General features: G+C 42.1%; 1 protein-coding gene across 1 annotated transcript; it reads right to left on the bottom strand.

Annotated features, from left to right (window-relative positions):
• Positions 1-227: 227 nt before the first annotated feature.
• On the bottom strand, positions 228-21,426 carry LOC102447714 (cytochrome P450 3A24-like). The gene is made up of 13 exons (XM_075899640.2): positions 21,276-21,426; positions 14,911-15,004; positions 14,427-14,479; positions 11,746-11,845; positions 10,120-10,233; positions 9,735-9,823; positions 8,098-8,246; positions 7,139-7,266; positions 5,813-5,900; positions 4,859-5,019; positions 3,544-3,770; positions 3,267-3,429; positions 228-854 (listed from the first exon to the last, which is right to left on the bottom strand). Exons 1-13 carry the CDS (start codon positions 21,344-21,346, stop codon positions 756-758), a joined length of 1,536 nt encoding a protein of 511 aa, XP_075755755.2. The 5' UTR covers positions 21,347-21,426; the 3' UTR covers positions 228-755.
• Positions 21,427-21,504: the final 78 nt, after the last annotated feature.

The following is a 21,504-nucleotide window of genomic DNA, read 5'->3' on the forward strand; positions in this document are numbered from 1 at the left end:
TGGTGAAATTAATAACCCTGCCCTAAAGTGATCCACTTAAGCAAACTCCCAGGCAGCAGTTGTATTATTTGCAATGCATTTGCCAGGAGAAAGCCTTGATCAAGTTCAATGAAGGATCAAATTCAGTAAATGACATGGAAGATGCTACATGTGGATAATTTCAGGAGTCCAGACTGGGTATTTTTTTCAAGTAAGAAGTGAGCAAATTATTCAGAGTACACAACAGAGAGCTTTCCCAAATATTTTTATGAATGCCTTTCTCTGTACATGTTACATACATTCATTCTATTAACATGTGACCCAAGAGAGTTTTAGTTTCTAAGATATAGTCTTACCACATCCCACTAAGCTCAACAGCCCAACAGTTTATACACACGTCTTCAAATATCAGTACAACACAGAAAACCACTGCCATTCCTTGTCATTCACTCATCCCTGCACACAGTAACTAAAAAAGTTCCTACGGCCTATTCCTTTTGAGAGAGAAGATTCCCACTAGAAAGGAGTCAGAAAAGCAGAGCAGCGCCTCTGGATTTTTGCTGGGCACACATTCTCTCAATCTGAGGGTATACACGCTATTTACGGTCACTGCCCCGTGATTCAATTTTCATTTCTGACAGTCATATTTTTCTGTAGCTATTTAGAAATGCCTTTGGAATGAACAGAAGCTCTTCTTCTGTGTGTGCTGCAGAAGCCCAATGATGTGGAAAGCCTCTGCTGGTCCTCTGGAGAGCTGCTGTAAACTCGGTTGGCTCCTACTCCTCCGAGTGTGTGGTACAAGATCTGGGGACTAACTTCAGCACGATAGGTTTCTCTGGTGTTATGAATCCTTGCGTACTCAGCTTGAGGGGGATCTGCAACATTAGGAGAGAAAAGAACATTTGTAGCCCAGCAAATAAAATATTCTCAGATTCTCCAAAGGACATGCCTTTGTTTTGCCTTGTTCACTCCAAATCCAGCCCAGATTCATTCATTACCTGCCTCCAGTTATTATAAGTTTTACAAACTTGGAAATGTATTTGATTTTCTAAAAAGTCCAGATCCAGAAGCATTTATTCCTTGCTTAGGGTTTTGTTATGGACATTTCATATAGGCCTAATGGGCCCAGACCTGCGAGGAGCTTCCTGGCCTCTATGGAACTTGCAGGTGCTCAGAATTTCTTATATTCAAAGCCTGTAATGGGTATCAAGCTTTCTCTGTCCCCTGCAAGAGACATCTCTGCCTTGATATACCCACCAGAAGGAAAAGTGCCACCTGAGAAAGGGAAGCAGTATATTTAAGCCTCTGTGTACTGCCTAGAGAGGTCAGTCAGACTCGGGTACTGACAGAACAGCAAGACTTAGTCCTCCAATGGCTAGAAGAAGTGGGAAGAGCCAATCAGGACCCACAAGGTGAGATAAGAAGGCTGGCCCCCTTTTCCTGACAGGAATTGCTGGCTGGACCTAAAGCAGGAGAAGAGCTTCTCCAATCCTAGTCCAAAAGCACCAAGGCTAGCACCTTACAGCCTGACTGCACCTTAGTTAAAGACTGCAAACAAATTGGTTTTGCTGTGGAGTTAAAAAACCTAGATGACCATTTTTTTAGCTGAATTTCAACTATTACAGAACTAGCAAGTGATGTGAAGGTGTCTTGCTCTTGGTGACCTGTAACAAGGCCCTGTATAAACCTGCTCAGTGTTTTACAGTGCTGCATTTCTTCTTGCTTTCACCATTGCTTAAGCTCAGTGATGATCATAGTAAAATGTGGTATTCCCCATTGTTTGTAGTTTTCAAGGAAGTTCTAAGGGTCAGGTTATAGAATTAGGAGGTTAAAAAGCTCGACCTCTTACTCAGTTCTGATACAAATGTTGTGTGTTCTTGCACAAGTCACTTCACTGCTTTCTTACTAAGCTCCCCTGTGTGTAAAAATGGAGACAATAATGCTCCCCTGCCTTGTAGAGATCTTTGAAACTTATAGAGAAAAACTGCTAAGTCTCCATTATTATTTCTATGATTGCCATATTATTTGCCTGCCTAATTGTCCAAAGCACAGTGTTAGTGATTCAGCCTTAGGATTTCTCAGTTAAAACAGTGGCCTATCAATGGTCTTCTTTAGGCAGAATGATCTCTTCCAGTGCTAGCCCTTTTCAAAGCAGAAAGTGAAGGGGGTCAGATTTTCTCATCACTTATGTAGTCCTCATGAGACACAACTACATTTTCCTCCTTGCTGCCCAGGGATGGCAGTACACTTGCTTCTGTTTGACAGTAAGGTTCCATATTCCAGGAAATGACAGACTCTTGGCAAAACCATTTCTCCAGCATGTCTGTCACAGTCTACCTGTGTTGTTGTATTCCTGACTATGGTTTATGATGGCTGAGGCTTTCATAGAAGGCAGTGTTCCCCTCAACAATAGCTCATTTCTTGCTGAAAAGAAAAGTGTGATGCTTGAGACCCTAATCTCACTGAAAGGTGGTTGTAACTTTACTTTGAAAGTTTCAACACTTCATAAATAGCTTATAGACCTTCCAGCCCCCATAGAAAAAGCAGCACTGACAACCAAAGAAGGACCCATTCCACAAGAAAATGAAGGATGAGATACCTCAACTTCCAGATACCTCAACTCACTCTATTCAAGGAACTAAGCAATGGAAACCAAAGATGCATATTTATAATCATAACCAGGTAGGAGTCAAGCAATTAATTTTCTCTGTGGAAAATGATGACACTGTCAACCAATCTACTTGAATAAAGTTATTACTAAAGCTGATTAACCATTTTCCTCTCCTTTCTGTGCTGTAATGGTTCCTCGGTTACTATTTTTTCTCCTATACAAAAGCAACAAGGAGTCCTGTGGCTCCTTATGGACTAACAGATGTATTGGAGCATAAGCTTTCGTGGGAAAGATCCACTTCGTCAGATGCATTCAGACAAAGTGGGTCTTTGCCCATGAAAGCTTATGCTCCAATAAATCTGTTAGTCTATAAAGTGCCACAGGACTCCTCATCGCTTTTGCAGATTCAGACTACCTCTCTGATACTCTCTTATACAATACTCTCATGATATATTTTATAATACTGCATACTACACACAGTGCATGCAATATAGAATCTGCTATGTATTACACTACTATGCTATCATCTGTGTTGAATCTTTATTTTGAGTTTTTCACCATGTCCCATCTGTGTACCCAAATAAAGTATTTAAAATTGTTTTTAATGAACTCTTCCCAGTAAATAATCATCTGATTTTCAAAACCAAGGTTTCTAATGTAAATCTAGGTTTCTCACCTGGGTTTCTTTGCAGGGTCTGATGGTGAAATTCTGCAGCAGACTGACAATAGCAAGTTTCATGGTGAGGAGACTGAACCTCATTCCAATGCAGTTTCTGGGACCAGACCCAAAAGGCAGGTATGTGTATGGATCCATCGTCTCTTTGTTTTCTTTACTGAACCTGGTTCCAGTCATAAGTGTAAGAATTTGTTGGTCAGAGACTGATATTCAGGAATGACTTAATATAGATAAGGAAGATTATATTGCTCCTTTCCTATTGATATATATTCCATACCTTTCCGGTCTGAACTCCTCGGGTTCTGGCCAGAATTCTGGGATGCGATGCAGAACAAAGGTTGGAATTGCAACCACTGTGTCTTTTGGAATGCTCACTCCATTTATCATTATGTCTTTCTTACAGACCCTTTCAAGTCGCCCTCCGAGAGGAAACAGCCTAAGGATTTCATTCATTGTCATGTCAAGGTACTCCATCTGCATCAGGGCATTGTAGGTGGGAGGAGCCTGCAAGGGAATAAGAAAAAGGTTATCTAGATGAGATTTTCATGTGATCAGTGTTGAAAACATGTTTTCTCTTCTCATTTGTCACAGTATCCATTCTGCATTCAATGCTGAACTGTCTGTTCACTGTGAACCTATCAATTCACCTTAATTTTCTTTTCCTAAATAATGTTAGTTACTGGGAATCTCTGCCCATTTTTGCCAACTTCATACCTGAAATCAGCAATCCTGGGGTGGCCAATGTGTTTTTGAAAAGTGGCATCTCTTGCAACACATAGACACTCAGTGCAAGAGATACAAAGACAAACTAATTAGTACCCAGGAACAATGGTATGAATTTCCTTCATGTCTCCCAGCTGACATCTCCATTCCATGAGTGTAACTCTCTTCTCCTTGTTTCCTTTTTCCTACAGCTTCATAAACAATTCTTTGTTGTTGAGCATGTTAAAGTAACAAAAGGTATTTGCTGAGTGTGCAAATTCTGGTGTGAGAGATAAATAGGTAGAAAAAAGGATGTCACAAGGAAAACATATAGGCAAGCAGAGATAAGAAAAATAAGGTGTGTATTTCTCTGTGTGTTTCTATATATATGACTCAATAAGGCTTTATTATATTGTCCCATGGGAAAAGTTATTGGTGTGGGTTTGAGACCGGGGATTTAAAAATTGTACTAAGACTGATTTGTAATCCCTGTTATTGCCAGGCTATTGTTATCTGTGTTCACCATTCTCTCAGCTTCTCTTCCTCTCCTATATCATTTGGAGATTTTGAGAAATGCACAACCACTATTACGCATGCAATAGTTATGGTTTGGAGTTTGCAAGACAGTTGTAGTATATTCCATACGTGGTACTTTCTGTAACTCACCCAAAATAGACATATACCATTTTGGAAACAAGTTTTCAGCTCTCTTTTTGGTGAAAGCGAAAATTTCTTAATGTGTGCTCATCAGAGCTTCCAAAGGATAGCTAAGCCAGTATTTGTATTTAAGGTCTTTAAACCACAGTCTCATTAACTGGACGTAACTAGAGGAAAGAAACTGGCTTGAAAGAAGCTATATAGAAATCACTGAGCATCCACTACTCTCTTACCTTGTTTGGTAAAACTGAGTCTATCTCTTCCTTCAGCTTTTGCTGCACATCAGGGTTGATGGCCAAAGTGTAAGCAAGGTAGCATAGCGTGTTGCTGGTGGGCTCATATCCAGCAAAAATAAAAATAAATGCTTGAGCCAGAACCTCATTATCAGTCAGGCCTGTGCGAAGAGAGGAACACAGATAGAAAAGATGAGCCCCAGAAACAACAGCATGTAGGCTGTGCTTTTTGCACATAACGTATATTATGCCAGAAGAGATGGATGGTGATTTTATTATTATTATTTATTAATTATTATCCCACGGTTAGGGTTGATGGGGGTGTGGTGGGAAAATTAAACAGGGCGAATGATTGATTTGTAATCCCTGGTGCTGTTGATTGATTAATGCAGGACATACAAAGCAAAACACGGGTACCTGCCAAGTTGGCTATGATTCATTTTCAGGTTATATAATCTAATCATTCAGTGGTGACCTGATTACCATGGGACACCTGCTCTCTCCTAGTCTTGAAAAGAACCGAGAATAGTTCTAACCAAGCTATAATCGGAGAAGTTTTATTTAAATGAATTGTGATTAATGATACAATGAAAGCAGGTAGTTTAGGGGGGTAATAGAGCTGGCCTTTGCCTCTTACCATATTGGCAGGTACCAACTTCATATTTTTTCACTGGCCAACACTAAGGATTATACAGCAGGGGTTGGCCTGGAATGCATGCCTTCTAGTCTACTAGTGGGAAAAGTGTTACTTAAAAGTGATGATAACTTTTCCCCATCTCACTCTGTGCTGGACAAAAACGTATATGCAGTCCAGGTGAGTCAACCAGTCCTCTCCCTAGCTGGAGAGGGGGGATGAACCATTTATTTCCTCTCCATGAAGCTACATATTCAGATTCCCCTCTCTGCAGTAGCCCCCAACGGCACTCACCAATATGGGTCTTTTTATGTTGTTACCTTTATATGTCTGAGTCACTCCATTGCTTTCATGGCTCATGGTAGAATTCTGGGATTCAATCAGCAGCTGCAGGAAATCCACTCGGGCCTGGAAAAAGAAGTAATCATTCAGAGGAAAGCTGGTCTAGTGAGAGATTCCCCTAGGGATGGCTCAGAAAATTGGGTCTCAGAACACAAATGTTGTATTTTAAAATCCCCAGGAGTGACTAGATAGGACCCAGCAAAATGCAAATGTCTTTTCTGTGACAATGGCTTAAAACATGAAACTCTTGCACTTCTTGGAGGGGTCCATTGGCCCAGCTCTAAAGAAAAGTCAGCGGGGACAGCAGGTTTGGTCAGTCATTGTTAGGAATGATGAGCAAGGCCTGAGACTGCAGAGCTAGACTCTTTTTTTGTCTAGTTTGCAAAGCACCCTTATTAAAACAGCTGTATAGTTTTAGGGGAAAGTAAAAACAACATCTCTGTTTGTGACTTTTACAAGTAACCGCCTTACCGCAGGGTTACTCTGGGGGAGAGAAAATCCAGCGGGGAAATAAATGAGAGTTAAGACCTTCTCTTTTGGAGACTGTGCTCTGAATACCACAGTATCAGTGACACTGCACTGTGTGTTCATGCTCAACTCTACCACTTGCTCAGTGGAGTCCCTCCCTCTGTCTGCTCCAGCTTTCCAAGGCTACTCCTTAGGGCAGTTTTCTGTAAATCAAAATCTTTGCACACCCAGGCTATGTCTAGATTGCAGGCTTCTTTCGGAAGAAGCTTTTCTGGAAGAGATCTTCTGAAAAACTTCTTCCAAAAGAGAGCATCCACTCAACAAAAGCAATCTGCTTTTTTGAAAGATACCGTCCACACTGAATGGATGCTATCTCACATGTAAGCTGTGATTACTGTGGATGGAGTGGCCACCAGGGCACCTGTGCTTTTTCTTCTTTCTTCTTCTTTTGAAAGAACTCCCTCTTCCCTGACCACACACACATTTTTCTGAAAAAGCTCTTATGGAAAAAGACTTCTTCCTCATAGAAAGAGGTTTACCAATGTCAGGAAAACCCCTCTGTTCTTTCAATTTTTTAATCAAAAGAACGTGATTGCAGTGTGGACATAAGTGAAGTTTTTTCAGCAAAAAGGCCGTTTTCCCAAAAAGCCTCTGCAGTATAAACATACAGCAATCAAGTCTGCTTGGGTTTTACCCTGATATCGGCTTAGATCACTGACACACACATACTATTGTGGTCCTTTGCTAGACTCTAACTCACACAAGTAAATGTTTTTCATGTGAGCTAATATAACAGAGAACATTCTCTGGCTCATGAGTGGGAGAGTCCCGCTTACCCCTTTTCCCTCTTCTTTACGTTCCTTCTTTATTCTGGAGACTGACTTCATGAAGAATTCTAAGGCATCTTTTGGGAAAACGTTCACATTCATCTTCTTAAGAAGAGGAATGAGGAATGGGCATGCAACTAGAAGGGAGACAAAAATAACTGGCTGAAGCCATATCCAGGGAACTAAAGTCAATTTCATCTAAGATGTCTATGGAAAAATATTAATTAGAACAACTGGAAATGTTTACTAGAGAGATGAGGTTGCATCATTCTAAAGGATAGCTCTACTCGATCACTTCTATGCACTGGAAAGCTCATTAGGAGCCTGTCTGGCCACCATATTCCCTGTGGGGAATTTGGGCTCCACCCTGCCCCCTACTCGTGTTTCCTCACAAATGATATAATTTAGCCCTGAGTGTAAATAAAAGAAAAGGAACATTACAGTATTTCACACCATAGGTGACTTGAGGCCCTGTCTTTGAGACTGGTGAGTCATATTCTGAGCAGAGGACATTCCCCCAGTTTGCACTAGCATTACTCCAGCGGTGTTGACCGGGATGAAAACATTCTAAAAAGGATGAAATTATCCTAGTCATGTCAGACTGACCTCAGAGTTCTGATATTCATTGACATCTTGTGCCCCAGCAAATATCTCCAAACTGCCCCCAAAGCATTGTGATCCTTCTCACAACCAATATGTTAAAATTCTTGTGCTTACTAGCACTTGTATAATTCCAGACTGTTCTCATCATAAGGCTTGTAGGGGTATAAATTAAAGCAACATGTGTCCAAGGTGACCTTTTGAGTGGAGACTTTTATCCTTGGAATTGCCTAGTCTTTGGCTTATTGGCTAAGGGATAGCTACTTGGATGGTAAAACCAGTGGACCACTTGTCTGATTCTGAGGCAGAAGTCACAGTTCAAAATGGAATACTTAGAAGGAGCTTTTAGTGAGCAAAAGCAAACTTACATATCAACATGAAGAGTGGGTCAAAAAAGTTAAACTTCACTAGCTTCTTGATTTCCTTGACAAAAGGATCTTTAGGGTTGTTCATGGAGTCAATGTTCACACCGAAGGAAGTACTAGTGACGACATCCATGCTATAAGCTCCAAAGATGCTGAGCGAAAACAGAATATGGATAGGAGTGTTAATGTTTGAAAAAGGCAATTACAACTTTTCCCTCCCTTTCTATGTTACATCTCTTTAAAGAAAACAAAAGTCTCATGAGACTTGTTTATGCTTTTGAAAAGTGGGGCCGCTGATCATCGGCACAGCTCGCAAGTCAAGACATGGATTGGTCAACAGGGAATTCCTTTGTCAACCGCTCCTGTAAACCTTGTTTCACAAGGCATAAGGGAGTGGTTGACAAAGGCTTCCCTTGTCAACTGATCCACGTCTTGACTTGCGCACTATGCTGACAATCAGCTGAGCCAGCACAGCGCGGCGGCCATTTTTATTTTAATGAAGCTGGGTATATTTAAATCCCCCACTTCATTGACTATGTCGGGTAGCCTATTTTACATGCCTCTTGTGGCAGACGCAAGTAGTCTAGACATACCCTAATAGACTTGCTGAGGACATTACATAATGTAATGTATTGGCCTATGTGTGTGTCCTCTGGTGGAATCAGACCTATTCAAGTGCCTGTGAATATCTTGTCAAGTGGCTATGGCCTTTTAAGAAACTCTGAACCCTAGTCCTGCTGACAGCGGATAGTAAATCTGTGTACTACAGTGGTAGAATAAACAAGCTGTCAAAAATAAATAAATAAGTACAAACCAAAGAATATTATATTATTAAATATGTCTTTATTATTTATATTCTGGTAGGGCCCAAATGTGATGGGTCAACACAGGCAAAAAGACATATTCTCTGCCCCCGAAGGATTCACCCTGTAAGAATTTTCCTGGAAGCACACCTTTATAAAAATAGTTTTGTCTGACCTCTAAGTCCTAGCTTTGATCCTCAGGTGCATCTAGACTGGCAAGATTTTGCGCAAAAGCACTTGCCACGAGTATTTGCGCAAGAACACTGACGTTGTAATGTACAAAATCAGTGGTTCTTCTTTATTCTGGAGACTTTGGCATGGATGCTTTTGCGCAAAAGCAAATCTTTTGCGCAACAGCACATGCCAGTATAGACGTTCTCTTGCGCAAATACTTTTAACGGAAAAACTTTTCCGTTAAAAGTATTTGCGCAAAATGGTGCCAGTCTAAACGCAGCCCTCTTGTGTTCAGCCCTCATGTGTACCGTAGAGATATTAAAGTTCAGTTACACCATCCTCTCAACGTCTTTGCTTGTGTAGGGTGTTCCCCTATGCCACATTTTCTAATGTTTCCTCCACTCTAGTTTAAAATGTACCAGAATTTGGGGCTTCCACCATTTCCCTTAATAAATTGTTCCACAGACTTCACCTCAGGGAGATTTTCTTGAGATTTAGCCTAAATTTTCCCTTTTACATTTCATCCTAGTCCTTCAGATGGCCCTGCTCATCTCTTCAGAAGTCAGGTTCATCCAAAGAACTATCTGCATTGCCAGTAACGAATGAACCAGAGCTGCTTACAAGATTTGCTGCTCAGCCAGCTTATTCTTGGCAGTTACTCACTCCTTAACAGCCACAGGCTCATCTTTTTCTGCTTTCTTCTGAATATTTCTCACCAGAACCTCCCCATATTGCTCGATAATGGGAAACATCTGCAATACAAATGACAGGACACGACTTAAACATGCCAAACTTTACGTCTTCGTTAAGCCTAGCTTCTGAAAAGCCGAGGGGGGTGGGTTCATTAATATTTACAGACTTGATCCATTTCTGCCATCAGAGGCTTTTCATTTTAATCCTTTTTCCATCTTTTTAATATTAGGAAGCACAAATGAGACAGTCCAGTTTAATCATTTGAATCTGACTGAAGAGACCAGACTACCTCGACCTGTAGACCATCTATGCTCTGACCCCACAGTTAATGTGTGACTGTTCCTCTGGGTTTTACCTCTTTTAGCTTCCCACTGGTGAAGGTTGGAGAGAGCACAGTGCGGATCCTCTTCCATTGCTCATCCTCCGCTATGGAGACAGCAGACTCTAGCACTCCCACAAGGCCTAAATTCTGGGGTGACAAAGGCAAGTTTATAACTGAAAAGAAGCTATTGAGTTTCTCTAGAAAAGGTAAGAGTGCACAAAGCAACCCTTTTCCTTCCTGATGTGTACACACATACACTTCCCCCAACGGGTTACACTTGGGCAGTGGTACCCACAAAAAACACCAACCCCACAAGCACTGGGGCAGACCTGCACAAATGTATACACACTGACTCAGGCCATGTCTACACTAACACACACACACACACACACACACACACACAGATCTATCCTATATAACTTCAGCTATACAAATAGTGTAACTGAAGTTGACATACTTCCACACAGTAAGGGTGTGTCTAGACTACAGAGTTTTGTTGACAAAAGTGGACTTTTGTCAACAAAACTATACCTGCGTCTACACTACCGCTGAGTTCTGTCGACATAACATCGACAGAACTCAACAGTTTTGTCGACGCTGGTAAACCTCATTTTACGAGGCATAACACCTTCTGTCGACAGTTCTGTCGACAGTTCTGTCGACAGAAGGTGTTATTGCATGTAGGGTTGTGTCTAGACTACAGGGTTTTGTCAACAAAGCAGCTTGCTTTGTTGACAGAACTGAATGTGTCTAGACGCTCTTTGTCGACAGAAGTTTTGTCGACAGATTCTGTCGACAAAACTTCTGTCGACAAAACCCTGTAGTCTAGACGTACCCTAAGGTTGGCGAGGGCTGCTCTACCATTGACTCCAGCTACTCTTCTCATCCTGATGGATTACCGGAGTCAACGGGAGAGTGATCAGAGATCAATTTGTCATGTCTAAGCAGAGGCAATAAATTGACTGACAGTGAATCAATTCTGAAGCATGGATCGACCATGTGGTAGAGACAAGGTTTCCAGCTGGTGCCCATGAACTGATGCATTCAAACCATTAAATTCAGCTCTCAGTTATACTGGTGTAACTAAGAGTTGACTTTTTCCTAAATACTTTTTAAAAAAACAATAAATGAAAATGAACAACCTAAGCAGTTTTTAAAGTGCGGTCAACCAGCTTTCTTTGAGAGCAAGAGTATCTAATTCCAAGTGAGGTCTCATAAGAACATAAGAATGGCCATAATGGGTCAGACCAATGGTTCATCTAACCCAGTATCCTGTGTGCCAACAGTGGCCAATGCCAGATGCCCCAGAGGGAGGGAACACAACAGGTAATTCTCACAAGGTACCTTCCCCATCACCCACCTTTAGAGGAACAGAGGCTAGGGACACCATTCCTACGCATCCTACCCATTGATGGACCTAACATCCATGAATATATCTAGCTCTTTTTTGAACCCTGTTAAAGTCCTAGCCTCAACCACATTCTTTGGCAATGAGTTCCACAGGTTGACTCTGCACTAATGTGCATTCATGCTGCATCTCCAAAAGAAATCTCGTATATTCCTGCAGTATTTAAATACAGTATTTGATGTTATCATGACTTTATTGCATCTTTCTGATGAATATTAATGATTCATCTGATGAATATTAATGATTCATACCCGCCGGTTGGTAAAGATGGTGAAGCACTCTTTCACCAGCACAGTTTTAATTATTTTAGGATCCATGATAGACAGCACAGGTTGCCTGCCATCATAAAACCTATGGGGGAAAAGAAATAAAAATTCACAATTCGCTATTTATCAGTGAAATTCGGGCATTAAACAAAAAACTTCTTCCTCCCTGGTATGTCTCTGATAGCTACAAGTCCTACTCTCTATTGGTTTCTATAGCAAAGTGCACTGACTGGAAATACCGCTTTTTAGAATCATAGAAATTAGAGACGGAAAAGGCCTTTCAAACCAGCATTTATCCCTGTCTTTTCAAGACACTTCATGAATGTTTCTTTTGTGAGACTATGCCTCTCTGAGAAATATCTCTCTCCCTCACACATTCTCTCCTCTAATTCTCATAAATATCCCCAATATACTGCCTACATCTATGTTTTCAGAGAGGAGCACCAGCATCATATTTTAGTCACTTCAAAAAAAAAAAAGTAAGTCAAATGGAGTTTTAGGTACAGTACTAAATCCATTCCCAGTTGTGTTTTAAATTAATGTTCTGTTTCCCATAGTTGCATTAAAGACCCACGAGAAGAACAGGAGGAACTAACTGGGGAAACAGTGAAACTGGCTATATACAAAGGGCTGTCATGCACAAGATTAACAAGTTGATGCTACAGAAAAACTGGTTTTTCTCTCCTCTCATTTATAGTCATCTGGGTGCTACTGATACCACTAGTAAATAAAAGATTTCTGGCCAAGGGGTCATTACTAAATTGATTATGCTCGTTTAATTTAATCTCTTTCTTCCTAGTGGTACTTTGATCTGCCACCCTAAACTCTTCTCCTTCTTTAGTGCTTATGCTCTTCAAATACATGTAGACAGATCTCTACAGTTTCTCATTTTCCCCAAGTACTGTAATACATTTAGTCCTTTCAGTTTTTCCCTAAGGAATCCCTCCCCTCTGGCCCTCTCACTAGAGCTAGAATAGAATATGTCCTGTATGAGTTTTGTACTAGAAAATCTTTTCCAAAAACAAATGATCAATAGTACGAATTCTTCTGTGACATGAACCCCTCACATGATGCCATAAGTAACTTGAATAGTAACAAACGGGGTTTTCATACACAAATAATGATGAGTAAGATGTCACCATAACTTTTTTTATAATGTAGAAACAAAAGGATTGCTTCAAGGTTGTTGTTGTTTTTTTTAAAATGCATTTTAAAGAAAGGGCTCAATCTTCCACAAGGCCAAACACCCTCTGAAATCCATGAGAGATGAGAGCTGCTGAACACAAAGCTATCGGATCCTAAAGGCAGTAGGAACATTCACTCTTTGGCCTATACATTTCCAGATCCTTACACTCTCTTATGTTAGCAGTACATTTATTTTATCCTTTTGATTCACAAATTTGGACCTTTTCAGCTGATAGCACTGAAATACTTTTGTTGATTGGCCTGAATTCTAGTTTTATATAATTGTTTAAAGATTTATTATCCTACTAGCAGATTTAGCTGTTGTTGCTAGGGTCCTTAACTCAATTTTTGTGGTGGGGGTTAGGGAAACAACAGGAAAATGTACATACTTTATTTAAATGATTGTATTTTTCAAAAATACAATGTTGTTTTTATGAAGTTAACTTTCAGGTTTATTTTTAAAAGTTCAGATTTATTTTATAAAGGGATTGTTAAAACTTTTCCATTTAATGTTTTGCAGTTTTTTAAAATGGGAATTCCATGAAGTGTATTTTTTTCTTCATCCCTAGAAACTGTTATCATTCACTATGTTTTAACCGAAAAGGGCTATAGTCAATTTGGTTTCCAATAACATTTTATTCTAGTTTTCAAACCATAAGTATTGAATTAGCTGTGCCAGAAGAGCACTACTCCAAATTTCTCTGTGTGATCTCTTTTCTGTAAGGTTTATTGAGAAGCAGTCCTATTCCAGATTCATCCTCTTTTTCTGGCTCATCTTGTTTCAGTCTCTTTTCAACATTCACTCAGTTATGTCAATTTTGAGGACTGTACTTGATTTGGTGATTCTCTTTTTTGTTTGCTTTAGGAGAAACAATCCCATTCCAGACACATCCTGTTCTTCTGGCACAACCAAGCCCTTACATTGCTTTAAGTTCTGATAAGAGGAAGCTAAACACCGAATTTTGCGGTCTTGGTTTTTATCATTTAGGAGGAGATCTTGAACATACAGACAAACAGACAAACTCTCTAAAATATATAGTAGATAATGGAGATAAGTTAAATAAGGATTGATATAGCCTTTTGAATGGATGGGGAAATGGTATAAGGCCAGTTGGATAGCCTGCAGAAGTTACCGGAGCATGTAGTCCATGCTACAACTGCAGTGGCAGACAGCGGTAATGCAAACCTATCACATGTCACCAGGTCAGGGTTATAGACAGGAACAGAGTTGGTATAATTGGGATCTATATGCAATTACAGCATGTATCTGGAATATATTTATATACACACCTTCCTTTACAAATTGCAATCCAGGAGAAGTGGACAAATTTCCTATCAAACCAGTGGCACCGTCCTGTTACAGCATTGGAGCCTTTGAGATCTCCTCTTCCAGTGGATTTTTTTCACCCTCCAATTTGAATTCTGACTATAGGATAATGTGAGGAACATACCACACAGAACTGGTTGGTAAACATACTCACCCCCAGATTTTCCCATATTTCTTATAGCACTCGGTGTCAAACTCCACCATACCCTGCAGAGAGAGATTTTTAAAATGGAATTAGAAAAGAAGCATGCATTCTAGAGAAGGGGAATCGAGTCTCTTGCAGTCTGTAAGGGATGGGTTCCTTTAAGAACGTGGCTGGAACTAGTTATTCTAGGTGTGCATCATGCTTGAGGTTAAGGCGTCTGTAAGGAAAATGTTTGCAAAGAACTCAGTAAATAGTGATTGCAAACCAGCCACCCTGTTCACCTGTTTTGGGCAATCACCACAGGGCTCATCATGCCCTTCACAGTGTCATTTGCACTACAGAAATGTTACCCTGCATTGGATCCTATACAACCTGTGTGTTCGAGCAGAGCTCAGAGCACATGGGAGAACTCATCAGTGCTGTGTAGAAATCTAGCTATTTTATGATGATGGACATATATTTCTGGGCCCAGAAGAAGGCTTTAAATACTCACTTTACGATATTCCAAGGCAGTTCCAAAGAAAGGCAAGGGTTTTGGCCCAGGGATACCCAATTTCTTGAAAAAACCAAATGGCCAGATCCCATATCTGTAAAAATAACAGAAGAGTCTGAAGGCTTCAGAACAGTATTTGCTGTGATGTTGGGGCTGAAAGCTTTCAACGCCCATCCTGAAGAAGTAAGGCTGTTGCACCCACTCCTTGTGCCTTGTAAAGCTTTTTAATAAGTGCAGCCAGTAATAAACCTCCCAGCTTTACCACAAATCTTCAGAAAGAAGATAGCCCTGAGGAAAAAAGCAAGCCTCTCCTAAAGAAATACGTGCTCCAGAAAAGAGAACCCTCTGCAGGCTTGTTGCCAGCTCACGAAAAGGAGCCAGAAAGGGGACATGAGAACAAAGCTTACTTATTTTGCAGAGAAATCAAAACGGAGCCGGAAGTAAAGTCCCGAGCAGGGCTTTTGTGAAAGCTGCACTTTAATTTCATGTATTGTTTTCCCTGTGGTTAGCCCAGTGTTAGCCTAGTGGTGTGTTGGGGAGCCTAGTCTGTTGGGTTGCTCTTTGGATTTTGTTGTTAGCTTTGCAGATTTCGCTCCTCTGAAGCACCCTCCTTTGGAGTTGTAAAGTTATTACTCCTGCCTCAGGGCTCTCTGATTCTCTGTGAAGATTGGGGCTGTACCATTTTGAAGCTTGTCTGTGACTGTGTTGAAAGATATTTTCAAATATTTGTTTTCAGACCGAGGTTACCAGCTTCCTAAGCAAGAGCTATGTCTCCAAATGAATATTATAGCTCCAGTAATTGTCAAGGAAACTGTATCAAAGGACTTGCTTGGCCTAGAACAATAGGTGCCATATAATTTGCCCTTCTTCCAGGTGATTCCTCCATGGGATGCCAGGAGCCACATTAGGGTAGAGAATTTTGATTTGATTTGTCCTTTTCACATGTGTTCTTTTTTTTTTAATTGTATCCTTTGGTATATATGGTTGTGACAATTTTCTTCCACTATTTGATCTGTGGAAGTGGGTCTGGCCCACGAAAGCTCATCATCTAATAAACCATCTTGTTAGTCTTTAAAGTGCTACATAGTCCTGTTTTTGGTTTCAGCTAGACCAGACTAACATGGCTACATTTCTATCACGAGGGTAGAGAGGTGTAACTTACACCTACCTTTCTTTCTTATTACCATTTAGTATTTTGATCATGCCTAGAAACCCCAGCGGAGGTCGGTCACACTATGGAAGGGGCTGTACAAACACACTGTACATGAGCTTGCAGTCCAGAGAGCCAAGACAGACAATGGGTGAGGAAAAGGGAAACCTCAGTTTGCATGTGGCGAGTGGTTTCTAGAGCACTGACTAGTTTTGATGAATCTGGGCCAAGAGTTCCAGTGGCTACAGAGATGACTTGCTTACCATTGCACTACAGTCATTTCTGGGGGTTAGCATGGCCTAGCACAGCAGTTCTCCAACTGTGGGGTGGGACCCCAAAGTGGGTTGAGAGCCATTTTAATGGGGTTGCCAGGGCCAAAGCCTGAGTCTCACCATATGGGGGCCAAAGCCTGAGTCCTACCACATGAGGCCGAAGTCAAAGCTTCTGCCTCAGGCAACAGGTTCAAGTTACAGGCCCTCTGCCTGGGGCTGAAACTCTTTAGCTTGATCTCCTTGCTTGGGGTGCCGAGGCTCAGGCTTTGTCCCTCTCCCTAATGCCCACGGGTCAGGTTGAGGCTTCAGTGCCCCCGCCTGCAGTTATGAAGATATTTTCTGTTTTCAGAAGAGGGGGCATGAAGTTGGAGAACCCCAGGCCTAGTGAGAGTAACATGGGCCGGAAACAAAGGAAAGGTGGGTGCTTTTTTTCTGGATATGACCTTGGCTTGTCATGACCCCAAAGCAAGTCACTAACCAGGGTCATCCTTACCCATACCCAGAATAGGCAGCTGCTTAGGTCACCTGAAAATATGGGGCACCGCAAGATCTTAATGTCCATCCACCCACCTCTTCCTATCCCCGTTCTGTGGCTCCACTCCCTCCTGAGAGGATCTAGTTAACTAAAAGTGAAAAAGCCTGCCAGAGCTATTAGCAGAACATTAAACCTTGTAAAAGAACCATCCAGGTGGTAATAGAGCCATTTAACAGACATTTGCAAACCCTGGGTTTATAGTCAGTTTCTGAATTAAATGTGTTAGTCGACAGGACCTTAGTTAAACATTTTTTAAAAAAATAGTTCATTAGCTCAGTGTTTCTCAGACTGTGGGTCCCGACCCCCCGGGGGGTCATGAGCAACTTAGAGGGGGATTGCAAACAAATTAGAGGGGGCATGCGAGCAACTGAGAGGCTGGTTGCAGCAATGGAGAGGGGGGTCGCGGTATCATAAGTTTGAGAACTCCTGCATTAGCGTGTTGTTGAAGATTAGAAAATCACATCTCTCAAAACCATCATGTTCCCCCTCCTGGGCTGCCATTGGGCATAGGGGCATCAGTTTAATAGTACTCTGTAGGCCCCCATAAATCCTAAGGCCAGCCATGTCATTAACTTGAAACTGGCTCTGTTTCCCAGTCTTTAAAACGGGGGTGATGACTTGCCTCCCTCCCCCATCTGTTAGGCCCAGTTCACCATTTGTAAAATGCTACGAGATCCTAAGACAGATGGTGCTATAGAACTGCCAGGTCTGAGTAGGACAGGATGGAAATGTAGCCAAAACAACACAGAAAATAACACCCTCATTATTATGTCAGAGGATAGCCATTACATTTTCAAACAATGAAAACAACAGAGGAGTCCGCCTTTTGGTTTGTTTGAGATTCAGGCTATCCTAAATCCAGTTGTAAGGGACGGAAAACAGCATATTGAACTGGCTTGCGTAATGTTATTGCACAGAAAGTGAAGCAAAACCTTATGCCCGGCACAGCACCCCTGCCCAAGACAGATTCAAAAGTGATCAATTGTGAGTCAGAATTGGCAGCAGACATTCTGTTTCAGCTCAAATAGCGGAGGCATGTTGTTTGGGAGCCATTCTATCCCTGTTGCCACAATGCAATCCCAGGTCTCCACAGAATGCAGCATAATGACAAATAGAAGTCTTAGGTGACCACAAAATAGCTGCAATATGAAAAGTTGGGCCAGAGAAGGTGAAGAGCTTCTCCCAAATTGAAGATCTGAGTGTATCCCCAGAAGGGTCCTCGAATTGCTCCTCAGTCCAATAACTCAAAGAAGTTCGGAAACAGGGTTAATATTTTCAGACGGCAGATGTTATTGAATAGTTGCTAGTGCAGTGTAAATAAATGGACTGTGCCACTGATTACATTAATCATTAGGCCAGAAACCTACAATGCTGCAGCCTTTGTCTACCCCAATTATTGTCCATATCTGAGCTGTTTTTCCTGCAACACTGAAAGTTGTTGAGAGGAGCAGTCTTAATTAGATTCCCTCAGCAACTTCAAGCTTCTGGTCAGTCACCTGCGAGCGAGCCATTAATAGCAGAGCAGCATTGGCATGTGAGAAAACCAGGGCCCACTGCCTCCTTCCAAACTGGTCTCAAGAATGCTGTTTGCCTTCAGTGTCTTTCCACTGGTCGTTCCGAGAGTGTGCATATAACACCATGAGCTAGTACCATTTACTGCATATCCTCTCTATGGCACAACCTTTACATTGTAAGATCATCAAGGACCATCTCTTCCTACATGTTTGCATACCACCTGACACAAATGAGGCAGCTGGATCCTCTGGAGGCTAGTGCAATATAAATAACTAGAAGATTTACCCAGTGCTGCTTGGGTCCTAAGTCAATTCATTTTTGCTTTTTGGAAAATAAAATGAAAATGCCCATGCTTCATTTAAATCATTGCTCTGGGGTGGGGCAGAGGATGAGGGGTTCAGTATGCAGGCTGCCCTGAGGAGAGAGGACTCGTCTAGCTCCCTCTCTCTGCAGTAGCTTGAGGGCAGGTGAGAAGCACCTCTCCGTGGCCACTGCAGCTCAGCGAGTGTAGCCAGGGGATGGGGTGCATGTGCCTTTTCTGAGGCAGGTCCAGGTTCATCTGAATCTTGCACTCCCCAGCCAGAGTGAGGAATGCAGCAAACTGTGTGCTTTTCAGTAGCTCCCTAAGAGGAACAGCCAGCAATCTTACTGTATGAATCAGAGGGTTCCTGGAGCTGGGAAAGGCTCAGGGTTGGGGTAGTCCCAGAGGGGGTCGTGCCCCCAGCAAGCCTCTTTTATCTGCCGGGTGATTCTGTCTTTTTGTTGTATGGTTTTATGAGACGCAATCCCATTCCAGGCACAAAGCATTTTCCTGGCACAACCAGACCTTGGCTTTGCTTTAAGTTATGATAAGAGGAGGCTGTATACCAAACGTGGTGGCCCTAGCTCTCACTTTTTAGGAAGAATTCTTGATCAACCAGACAGACACAGCATATGTTTACACCACAGAGTTTTATCAGAAAAACGGCCATTTTTTCAGACAAAACTTGAGGACCGGCCACACTGCAATGGCGTTCTTCTGCAAGAAAATTGAAAGAACAGAGGGGTTTTTCCGGCATTGGTAATCCTCCTTCTACGAGCTCTTTCGCAAAAAGGCATGTGTGGATGGGGAAGAGGCAGTTCTTTCGGGGGAAGAGGAAAAAGCACAGGTGCCCTGGTGGTTATTCTGTCCATAGCAATCACAGCTTACATGCGAGAGAGCGTCCATTTAGTCTGAATGCTCTCTTACGAAAAAGCAGATCTTTTTTGATGCACTTTTGCAGTGTGGATGCTCTTTTTCGGAAGACGTTTTTTCAGAAGATCTCTTCCAAAAAAAGTTTCTTCCAAAAGAAGCCTGTAGTCTAGATATAGCCACACAGATGTACAGACAGACAAACCCTCTCAAATATAGAGTAGATTAAAAATCTCAAGGATTTGTTATTACTTTGTTTTAGTAACAATTCATGAGAATATTCCAAATATTTCTTCCTTGGGCTAAGGATGGGGGCACCATTTCTTTGTCTTGAAAAAAAAAGGAGGAAATGCAGACTTTCAGCAGACAGGGAATCCTATGGATATGAAATGTCAATTGCACACACACAAAATGGGAAAACACTGCCTAGGAAAGTGTCCTGGAAAAAGAGATCTGGGGGTGAAAGTGGACCACAAGTTAAATATAAGTCAACTGTAACAAAAAAGGTAACCATCATTCTGGAGTGCTAAGCCTCAGCTTGAGTTGTGTGTCCAGTTCTGGATGCACATTTCAGGAAAAATGTGGACAAATTGGAGAAAGTCCAGAGAGCAACAGAAATGAGTAACAGTCTAAAAAACATGGCGTATGTGGAAAGATTGAAAAAGCTGGGCTTGTTTATTCTGGAGAAGAGAACGCTGAGTGGGGACATGACGACAGTTCTCAAGTGCATAAAAGGAAGATGGAAGGAAGAGGGAGAAAAATTGTTCTTAAATCTCTCAGGATAGGACAAGAAGCAATGGGCTTATACTGGAGCAAGAGCGATTGAGGTTGGACATTAGGAAAAACTTCCTGTCAGGGTAGTTAAGCACTGGAACAAATTGCCTAGGAAAGTTGGGGAATCTCTGTCAGTAGAGCATAAGCCCCCAAAACCCTTAGCGGTGTGCAGAGGAACATTCAGGAGGAGCAACAGGCTAAGCCAGCTACCATGCAGGGCAGAGAGGGAATGCCAACCAGCCCCAACCCACCCCTATTCCAGCCATGCCCCCACCTTTAGCTCTGTCTCCTAGCCCTGCACCTGACCCCCACCTGAGTGGCTCCACACCCACCCGGGGGCCTGGCTGCCCTGGCAGTGCGGCTGTGAGCTCTGTCCAGGTGGGATGGCTGCAGTGTCACCCGCCCCGGTACTCCAGGCAGCACAGTCAGGAGGTGGGTAGAAGGACCGTTTCTGAGGGATGGTTGGGGGAGGGGAACAGAGGGGGTTGGATAGCAGATGGAGGGGATTCTGGCAAGGGAGGGTCAGTGGATAGGAAGTGGGGGTTGGATGGGGAGGGGATCGCAGGATGGTCAGGGGCAGGGGATTTGGATAGGAGGTAGGGGGTCTGGAGGAGCGGGGAGCAAAGTGGGTTGGATAGGGGACGGGGGACAGACCACACTTGCCTAGTAAGCACAGCCTCCCCTAGACTTCCCTATTTGGCCCTCCATGAAATTCTTTGAACCCTGATGTGGCCCTCAGGCCAAATATTTTGCCTAACCCTAGTCTAGTTATTATTCAGTCTTGCTTTGAGTACAGGGGACTGAACTAGATGATGTATTGTGCTCCCTTCCAGCCTGCCATGTCTATGGTTTTATGAAAAGATCAGTAAAATATAAATTAATAGTGATTCTCCTTCAAGAATTTGAAAACAGCAAAAATAGAAAAGCAACATATAGAATTTTACTTACAGTATAAAGAGAGCGAACAGTGTAATCAGCAGAGCCCAGGTCTCAATGGAAAAGCTAGGAAGAAGATTCATCTTAGCTCTGTGCCTCTCAGTTTCTTGTTCCCTTTCTAACTTCTGTTTTTCCAGTCTCGCTGCTCTGGTCAGTGTTGAAACTAGGGAAAGAACGACTTTTTATTTGTTTGTCAGTAATCATGTGACTGAATGACTGAAATTTGAGCTAGTCCTTTATG

Source organism: Pelodiscus sinensis, chromosome 15 (assembly GCF_052426305.1).
Source record: "Pelodiscus sinensis isolate ZL-2025 chromosome 15, ASM5242630v1, whole genome shotgun sequence".
Classification (NCBI taxonomy): Eukaryota; Metazoa; Chordata; order Testudines; family Trionychidae; genus Pelodiscus; species Pelodiscus sinensis.